At 48.7% G+C, this 9,921-nt stretch overlaps 1 protein-coding gene across 10 annotated transcripts in view; it reads left to right on the top strand.

Annotated features, from left to right (window-relative positions):
• Positions 1-1,244: 1,244 nt before the first annotated feature.
• The window catches only part of LOC143833891 (uncharacterized), a 234,189-nt gene continuing 225,512 nt past the window's right edge, over positions 1,245-9,921 (top strand). For 3 of the 10 annotated variants that reach the window (XM_077330154.1, XM_077330159.1, XM_077330151.1), the window contains exons 1-8: positions 1,246-1,347; positions 5,597-6,062; positions 6,302-6,416; positions 7,285-7,361; positions 7,813-7,939; positions 8,493-8,615; positions 9,123-9,494; positions 9,692-9,790. In XM_077330154.1, coding sequence (XP_077186269.1) covers positions 1,280-1,347; positions 5,597-6,062; positions 6,302-6,416; positions 7,285-7,361; positions 7,813-7,939; positions 8,493-8,615; positions 9,123-9,494; positions 9,692-9,790 — 1,447 coding nt within the window. In that variant the 5' untranslated portion in view covers positions 1,246-1,279. Of the gene's footprint in view, positions 1,348-1,583; positions 1,690-1,834; positions 1,864-2,523; positions 2,690-5,596; positions 6,063-6,301; positions 6,417-7,284; positions 7,362-7,812; positions 7,940-8,492; positions 8,616-9,122; positions 9,495-9,691; positions 9,791-9,921 lie in introns of those variants that run through there. The other 7 variants (XM_077330156.1, XM_077330153.1, XM_077330152.1 and 4 more) reach the window with 6 other exon arrangements.

The raw sequence follows: 9,921 nt of genomic DNA, 5'->3' as shown, positions 1-9,921 counted from the left end.
TTTTTCTTTCAATTGTACCCATTTTTTCAACCATAAAAAGCAAGCATGCTGCAAAGCATTGCTTCAAATTTGGTACCGCTCTCTTAATAAATCTTTTTCAGCTGGAGAGTTGTGAGGATTGGAGTCAATAAATGGCAACACTCCGGTGGCTTGGCAAGCAATAGTGAAACTGCTTCAAAAAGAACGCATTCAAGGTAACAAATCGCCAACAGCCTTGCACTTTCAGGAAAACAAATGAACCACGAGGCCACTACAAGCCTAGGCCCCCACCCTCCAGCCACAGAGCTCTGTAAGAAAGACTGTCACTCCCTGACTCAGCTCTCAGGATTGCTCACACCCCGAGGGGGAAGACAGGGAGGCAAACTGTAACACAGTCCCAACTCTACAGACTAATTCCCTCCTCTACATATTGCTTTCTAAAAAGATTATTTATTTATTTGTTTATTATTATATTTATTTATTTATTATATTTATATACCGCCCTCCCCGGAGGCTCAGGACGGTTTACATGGAACTTATGAACAATACATGAAACAGTCTTCGTTAATAATCATGCAATAATTAATAACAGTGGTTGTAACAGTATAACAGTATAATAACAATATAATATAACAGTATAACAATGCAACAGTGCAATGGCACAACAGGTCCAGAGCGCTCTGGTGGAGTTCTGGGAGGAAGGGGGGACAGTGGGGGCCCTTCATTATGGGGAGGTGAGATCCCAAATAGCCAAGTGGCAGGTCTGGGCTAGCTGACTGCATCCCAAATGCATTTTTTGCTAAGTGCATTTTTTACACTCCTTGCCATTTCCCGTAGAACTCTCTTGGGATAATTCTTCCTGGAATTCCATTCTTTAAAAGTTTTCATTCGCACACAACCACTATAAGCTGCTGGCATGAATGTTTTGCCTTTGAAAAGTACGTTTTAGTGGCACATTCTAGATTAAAAAATAGAACAAAACATACTTTTTCTCTACAAAGGGAAACTGATACAACTAGATCTTTGGCAGGGGTGGCCAAACTGCGGCTGTCCAGAGGTCCACGGACTACAATTACCATGAGCCCCTGCCAGCACAGTCTGGCCACCCCTGCTCGACAGCTGGCATTGCAGAGGGCAGCCCGGTTGGTGGAAGCGGCCCCTGCCTTTTGGGTCTGCAAAGGACAGTCCGCCTCTTCCCTTGGCCTGCAGCACGGAAAGGGTTAAAGCAACAGTGCGGGTTGCTAGACAGGCCGGGGGGGGGCGGAGGCGGAAAAGAGCGGCGGGGGGGGGACTCTGCTGGATGGCGAAAGAGAATAAGCAACAGCAGGAAAAAGCTTTGCAGCCGATCTTGGGCAGGTCTACTTATAAGTAAGTCATGATGTGTGTGTGTGTGTGTGAACTTTGATGAATTGTGCTTTTTTTTTGTGCTGATGAATTGTGCTTTTTTGGGGGGGGGAGGAAGAGTTTTAAATTGTCTTATTTATTTATTTAATTTATTTAATTAATTTATTTATTTATTAGATTTCTATACCGCCCAGCCATATGGCTCAGGGCAGTTCACATACAGCATTGCAGGGGTGATACACAGAACAGTCTGAACATAGAACAGTCATAAAATAACACATTGGCAACAATCCCACAGTGGATCTAAATCAACAGAACTCCAATGTCTTTGGTCAGCAATATGACAGCAAGAAGGACAACTTAGACCAGGGGGAGTCAAACTGCGGCCCTCCAGATGTCCATGGACTACAATTCCCAGGAGCCCCCTGCCAGCATTTGCTGGCAGGGGCTCCTGGGAATTGTAGTCCATGGACATCTGGAGGGCCGCAGTTTGACTACCCCTGACTTAGACAAACCCCCGGGGAGGTCAGGCTAGCTGAGGTATGTTTGGATTTGTTGGCTGCCTTGCGGTGGGCAGAGAGGCAGGCTCTGGATTTGGGACACGCACCTAAATGGAGAAGAAGAGTTGGGTTTTGTGCCCCACTTTTCACGACCCGAAGGAATCTCAGAGCAGCTTATGAACCTCCTTCCCTTTCTCTCCTCACAACAGGCACCCTGCGAGGTAGCTGGGGCTGAGAGAACTCTTACAGAACCACTCTGCAAGAACAGCTCTGACAGGACTGTGATTAGCCCAACATGAAATTCTCAGCCATGGAGGTCATAGGGAGGCTGAGGAGGGATCAGGAGGGGAGGATGCGTTTCAGCCAGAGCCTGAAATGAGAGGTCAGCAGTGAATAACAAAAGTTTGAATCATAGAATCATAGAGTTGGAAGGGGCTGTATAGGCCATCTAGTCCAACCCCCTGCTCAACGCAGGATCAGCCCAAAGCATCCTAAAGCATCCAAGAAAAGTGTGTATCCAGCCTTTGCTTGAAGACTGCCAGTGTGTCCAATGGCACCTTTGTAAAACCGGCCAAGTTTGAGTAAAGGTATAAGTTTTTGTGTGCAAGCAGACTTCTTCAGAGACAGTGAAACAATTTCCCTATCTGAAGGAGTCCCAGAATGGTTTATAAACACTTTTCCCTTCCTCTCCCCACAACAGGCACCCTGTGAGCTCTGACAGAGCTGCTCTGAGAACAGCTCTAAAAGAACTGTACCTGGCTCAAGGTCACCCATCTGGCTGCATGTGTGGGAGTGGGAAATCAAACCCTGTTCTCCATGAGAGTCCACTGCTCTTAAACACGGCACCACCTGGCTCTAGGGATGGGGTAAGTGGTACGCGTTAGTTGAGGGACCGTCTAACTCCCTGTGCCCTTCTCAGGCTGCTTCACTCTACAAATTCAAATAGGTTGGTGATCCCTGGCCCATGTGAAGATGCCTGGCCTCAGCCAGGGCCTTCTCTGTCCTGGCCCCCCCTGGTGGAATGAGCTCCCAGAAGAGCTGTTCGGAGCTGTAAGATGGAGCTCTTCCGTCTGGTGTTTGGTTGAGGCCAGGCAAGAAAGATCCACTGGGTCCCTCCTCCGTGCACCTGAACACCTCCCCTGATGCATTTGGCTGGAGGGGGGTCCATTGAGTTAGTTGTGGGGTATTGCTTAGGGAGGGAGAGTTATTGGGTGCTGGGTTTTATTGTATTTGATTTTGATTTTATTGTTGCAAACCACCCTGATCTGGCTGAACTGAGAGCAGCGGTTGAGAAATATAAAAATAAAACAAAATAAATCAAGGGCTATTTAAAGTCAAGATTCATATATAACTGGGAAATTATAGCTGAGTTTGGATTAAGGTGGCAGTGAATGGGCCTACAAATACAAGCATTAATGAACGTATATGAGAACAGGTGTTTGAGTCCAGTGGCCCGTCTGTTTGTTATTCCAAGAGAAACAGAACTGGAAGGGTTGTCTAGTTCAAGCACCTGCACAGTGCAGGAAATTCATTGCTGCCTTCCCTCCATCCCCCTCCCCTGCAAACATGCCTTAGGCGGGAGGCAGGCATGCTGACTTTACTGTGACCGTTATGGGGGGGGGGGAATCAAACCAGGGAGAAACAATAGCAATGCTTCAATTGTAGAAAAAGTTTTATCCATGATCTTTATTTTAGTTATGTAGCCCCCCCCACCCCTTTCTCACTGGGACAAGGCAGATTAGACACAGTAAATCAATATAAGGATCAGAATATGACTCCAGTAAGGGGGTGGTGGTGAAGGTTTGGCCTAAGCCAGGGGTGGGCAGACTGTGGTTCTCCAGATGGCAATGCACTACAAATACCATGAGCCCATGCTAGCATATGTAGTCCATGGACATTGGAGAGCCATGGTTTGACCACCCCGGCCTAAGCTATTTAGGACCCCCCTGGGGGGGGTCCTGTTTTAATGTATCTGAAGATGTGTGCTTGCACATGAGAGCTTATGAAACTTTGTTGGTCTTAAAGGTGCCCCTGGACTCAGATTTCGCTCTGTTGCTTCAGACCAACACAGCAGCCCACCCAGATCTCTTAATATGTCATAGCAAATCCTTCTACTTATTTATTAGTTTGTTTGTTTATTTGGATTTTTATACCGCCCATTCTTTGCAGCTCTGGGCGGTGTACATTGAAGCATTATCTAACTTTACATGGAAGCATATGAACAAATGGTTAAACCAAACCTATCTTGCCATCTGGATCCACATCCAATTTTTGGGAAACAGTGCAGCCAAATCGTGGGGGGGGGAAGGCATGGCACAGAAAGTACAGAATTTGGAACTGTCCTGCAGATGCTCCAAACCCCCATCTATCTTGAAGAAGTCGTTGGATCTGGATTTTCTATTGAAGACCCTGGGAAAGCGCTGGAGAGCAGTTCCTCAGTGGAAATGCAGCCTTTAGGGGGGCAGGTTTTTGAAAAGCGATCCTGCAGCGCCCTCCCCTGGCAGAAAATATGCTTGGCCTGACAACTTTCGTTTTTTTTTTTTTTAATAAGGTTTACAACTTAGCTTTTTGAGAGTGAAATAACTGGGGAGGATGGGCTTTGAAAAGTGTGGCATTTGAGAGGAACAACATAGAAGCACTGTAGGTCAGCTCTCTTTGGATTGCTTGTAGAAAAGCATTTTCCCTCCTCTGCAGCACTGGAAGGGTTAAACCAGGCTTGCTCTTTGCTAGAGAGGTTGGGCAAAGGGTGGGGAGTCTTTTCTTCAGGGAGGGGAGGGGAGGCAGAGAGGGGCTGCTGCTGAAACCCCCTGAAAGAGAGCAGGAAAAGCTTCCGATGGGGAACCGGATGTTGGGAAGGTTTACTTTCAAGTAAGCCCTTGGGTGGGAGGGTAAGCTTTCAGATCTTGGGAGCCAGGCAGACTGGGTGGCTGTCCTGTGTGCTTGGGGGGTAAATACTTTCCAAGCCTAGTTTTCTTAGGGATGTTTTCATTTGCTAGACGCCTCAGTGGCCTTTTTTGGGGGGAGGCAGAGAGGCAGGGTCTGAATTTCATAAATAAAAAGACATCCGTATCCAGAGTAGTCATAAGAAGGAATCCAAGGTCTGATCATCCCTACCCATTGGTTCCTTCACACCCTGGGCATTCTAGCTCCCCTCTGCCAGTCTCCCTACCTCCTCCTCCTGCCCCCCTCCATCCAGGCAGCCCCTCCGCCCTGACCTGGAGAGGCTTGATTAGTCCCTGTCCCTGCCCCCCCCCCCCTGCTCTGGCCAAGCTACTGGGAAATGCTTCCAGCCTGGGGAGGAGATCTCTGCAATGGTTAAGCCTTTACAGGTTGCTTTGCCTGGGATCCAGTTTAGGTTGAGACAGACCCCCAGACTGATAGGCCAAGATCATAATATCCTCAGCTAAGTTTCAAAGAGTGATCCAGGTCATGTTGGTCTAAAGTAGCAGGACCAAGTTGGAGTCCAGGGGAACCGTTAAGACCAACAAAGTTTCATTGGAGGTAGAAGCTTCTGTATGAAGGCACATGTTTTCCAATACAGTGAAACAGAAGTTACCGGTCCATACACTGAGGAAGACTTTTAAAGAGCCAAACACAGCTGGTTTACTTTCCTGAAGGACCAAACAGGAATATCTTTAGGAGCTTAATATTTAAAATAGCACGATGACATTAATCCTGGCCTGCAAACTGCATCAAGGAGGCTCCATCTGAGGAGTCCGTTGAGTGGGGTTGCTTTCTGCCTTTTTCATTTCCTTTCCTCTTCCTCCGCACAGCCCCATGATTAAGGAGGACCTGAAACACTTGGAGGTGACTGAAGAGAAGGGGAAGGAGATGGGAGAGCAGGAACCAGAAGGAACTAGAATTGGCAAGAGATCGAGGAAAGGACCCCATCCTATCCAAGCAGGGAGTGATGCAGAATTCTGGGAAAGAGCTGAGTCGGAGATCTTGACTGCCAAAGTACACAGCCGAGGTTTCCGACAGTTCTGCTACCGTGAAGCTGATGGGCCCCGAGAGGTTTGCAGCCAGCTCCACGGACTTTGCAACCGCTGGCTGGAGCCAAAGAGGCACACCAAGCAGCAGATCCTGGACCTGGTGATCCTGGAGCAGTTCCTGGCCATCCTGCCCCAGGAGATGCAGGGCTGGGTGAGAGGATGCGGGCCAGAGAGCAGCTCCCAGGCGGTGGCCCTGGCTGAAGGCTTCCTCCTGAGCCAGGCGGAGGAGAAGAGGCAGGCAGAGCAGGTGAGGGGGTCTCCTTAAATCAATTCAAGGGAAGGCCTTATCCTAATGTTTCCCTGCCACGTACGTACCTCTGCCTTTAATCACTTGGCTGGGAAGAACACCCAACCCTGATTGTTGTCCCTTTGGATGAAGCAGTTCTGCTGGCTAATGCAGGGATGCAGAGTCTAGGTGGGGCAGGATTTGTCTCCTGACCTTGTTCCATTCCTTCTGTTACCCAAGGTTTTTTTCTTCTCTTTCAGATGTGGGGACCATCCGTGAAGATGGAAGCAAAGTTCTCTGAGGCAGAGGGGTATCCATCAGAGGACTGGCCGCGGGAGCAGGCCCAGGAGGGTGCCCAAGATGCCCTCTCAGGTGGTAAGGCTGTCTTGGGGCCAAATGGCATTGGGGCACCTAGTGAAGGTGTTGGGTAGAAGAAAAAGGAAACATTTCTGCACATGACACAGATTTTTCTTGCAGGACTCTGTTCCAAGCATGTAGGGCCCTTTTCTTAAAGGAGGATTAGACAGATTCTTGGGAGGCAATTCTGTTCTTTCCCACATGAATTAAAATATTCCCATATTTCTTTCATTACAGGGACTCCAGGGGGGTCAAATAACATAAGACAAATCTGGTGGCAGCTTTTAGCCATGGGGAATAAATGGACCCTCCATCTTCTGGGGCAGCGTAGCTCTGAAAGCCCTTGGCCAGGGACCAGTAACTGAGCTTCTGTGCCCCTGCTAAAGACTTTCCACCCGGCAGGCCAGTCCGAAAGAGGGTCCTGGACTAGGCCATGCCTGGCTGTGGCTGGGCTCTCCATGAGCTTCAGGAATGGGGCCTGGAGGGGACACAGCAGACCCCTGAGACCCTGGAAACACGTGGCAATTCCTCTAATGTGCACAATAAAAGTAACATAATTCTAACACTAACACAGACATTCAACCTTTGCTGGTCCTAATTGTGACCAGTTGGGTTTTTAGGGTTCCAGTCCCAGTCATCTGTCCTCCCTTTTAGTTTTTGGGTGTTTCTTTGTTTGCTTTAGTCTACAAGCAGCGGCTGGACAGATACTTCTCATGGATGCTTAAGGCTGATCCTGCATTGAGCAGAGGGTTGGATTAGATGGCCTGTCTTGCCCCTTCCAGCTCTATGGTTCTTTGATTCTGTGAAGGAGAGCAGAATTTAGAGGAGCAAAGGAACTAGGAAGTCTCAGCTGATGCCCATCCTTCCTTCTATGTCTCCCTCCCAGGCAGCAGGGATGTTGAGATGTTGCTGAGCCATCAGTTCGGCAGAGGAACGGAAATGGCTGCTGCATCTCCAGTCCAGGTAGGGGGGGACAAGTGGGGGACAGCCTGGGTCTCCCGCCATTCTCAATTTTTTGACTGTAGAGGCACACCTGAAAATATTTTCAAGCTGTGAGGCATAGCTGGCCACAACTCCATGCCATGCCATCCCCTCCCCCCCCCAGAGGTGACACATCACCCAGAATTCACTCACACACACAAATCCTGGTGAACTCCAAACTATTTTTTCAAAAAGCTCTTTAAGCCGGGCCCCTCTCCTCATCACCCAAGGCACAGAGCTAAAACAAAAAATTTTAAAGCCCAACATGCCACAGTGCACTAAATTCCCATGGCACGCCAGTTGAGAATCCCTAAAGTGTCTGAATTTTGTCCATGCTGAACTCTGCATGCTGCCCACTCTCCAGCTGCCCCCTCCCCATGTGCCTTCTTTGCCTGCCATGGTATCTGACGAGGGAATCTGCTTTTGCTTCCAGCCTCCCTTTTCCTTTGAGGAGGTGGCCGTCTCTTTCTCCGAAGCAGAGTGGGCCCTCCTGGATCCGGGCCAGAGAGCTCTCTATGGAGAAGTCATGCTGGAGAACTATGGGAGCGTGGCCTCTCTGGGTAAAGATTTTTCTTTGGTGCCAAAAGTGTGAATTGCTGCCACTGGGATGCTGTGTAAATCAGTATCTTGACCAGCAATACATCACTCTGAAGCCTGCCCTGCTGTGCCCTCCCAGGTGGGGACCTTCACGGGTGACAGTATAAGGAATGATGAACATGTCCAGGTGGACGTCTGCCCTCTGGTGCCTGCCTGGCCCAGGAGCAGCTGAGGCCAGTGTGGTGGTCGCCACCCAAGCCAGAGAGGATGTCTTGGCCTGAGGCCAAGGCAGGTCTGGGAGACCCTCAGAAAGACTCTGGAAGGGGCTGGATCCTTATTACATCTCAGTTCCAACCTTGATAACATTCCCTTCCCACAAATGCGATTACTGCCATTCGCTCTGACTATGGTCTGGAAAGGATCTGTCACCCTTACACTGGTTTGGGTTGTAGGTTTTGGTCTTGACCAGGTTTCTATCCTGCTAGAAAATTTCCCCCCCTTCCTTGGATTTTTTCCCCTTCCTCTTGCAACAGTGATCATTTTCTCTCTCTCTCTCTCTCTCTCTCTGTGCCCAAGAACCACAGGACGTAAGAGAGACTGTGGTGGAGACAGACAAAGGCCTTGCACCCAAAGAAAGCTTGTGGAGTTTCTCAAATGGATCCCCAGAGAGTACTTCCTTCCCAGATGAGCTGAGTGCGAGTGAGTATCCCTCATGACGGGGTCAAGGGAATGGGCAAGGGATAGGCAGGGAGGGGCTCTGCTTCAGTGCACTTGCATTTAATCGTCAAGAGCAGAGAATCAAAATAGCTGCATGGCGAGTCAAATGAGGGAGCAATTATTCAATACAATAATAAATATTTTATTTATACACTGCCCCATCCCCATTGGCTTGGACAGTTAAGATTTTGAAACCGTACAAGTAATAATAGAAACCATTTCACAGTAAAATGACAATTCCATTTATAACCACCTCTTGTTATTCGTTCCGGGTGGGGATTAATTTGCGATTTTTTCCCCCTTCAAGTACAAGTTAGGGAGTTTGGGGACAGGATGGATGGGCAGAGTATAAAAGTGGCTCGGCTGGAAGTCCTGGCTGGGGAAAGGTGTGATAAAGGAATTGCCCACCTGTAAGTGAGTAGTGTCTGACTGGAGGCTTGGCTTCTTGCAGAGGGGCTAATCGGACCACTTTCCTTATTCCTGCTGCAGATGTAGAGGAGGCAGCTGTGGAATTCCAGGGGTTCTCTTTGGAAAAAGCCAGGAATGAAGATGACCCAGGAAACTTCAGAGATGGAGATGGGCCACAGAGGCAGGAGGGAAGCCATGCTGACAAGAGGAGGGATAAGCCCATTCCTTGCCAAGGAGGGCATGTGTGTGAAATCCCAGTTCATGAAAAGTCAGTCAAAAAAAGACGGAATGAAGGCCTCCTTGCTAGCCAGAGAATCCACTCGAGGGAAAATGAAGATGTGGTCTATCCAATGATCTATGGTCAGAAAATGAACCCCATTTCACATTTGCAAATACCCTTGGAATTCGGAAAGAGGAAAACAGCCCTTACTTCACACCAAAGAAATCACACAGGTGGGACACCATATAAATAGTCAGAGTTTAAGCCAAGCATCTCTGATGCAGGAGGTTTAATGTAATTTTAAGCTGTGTGTCATTGTACACTTCAGTGCGCAGCCCGAAGAAGCCACTGAAATATTTGGAGCGTGCAGATCAAGTGCAGATCAGACCTCACTGCACGGGCCCTCATGGGATCCCTCTCTTTATTCCAGCAGGGGATGATCAGAGGAACGAGAAGCACGAGGAAATGCATCATCTACCACCAGAAGACGTCCAGAGTGAGGGCTTGAAAGGAAACTTCTGGAATCCAGGTGGACCGAAGAGGCTGAAAGGAAGCCTCATGGTTGAGAAGAGGGATAAAGCCATTCCTTGCCGGGGGGGGGGGATATTTAATTGGAGTAATTCCCATGGTAGGCTCAGGAGATCCTATTGGGGCTGAACT

This window comes from Paroedura picta, chromosome 3, assembly GCF_049243985.1.
Source record: "Paroedura picta isolate Pp20150507F chromosome 3, Ppicta_v3.0, whole genome shotgun sequence".
Taxonomy (NCBI): domain Eukaryota; kingdom Metazoa; phylum Chordata; class Lepidosauria; order Squamata; family Gekkonidae; genus Paroedura; species Paroedura picta.
Note: the sequence above shows the minus strand (reverse complement) of the source record. Positions and strands in the feature narration are given on the sequence as shown.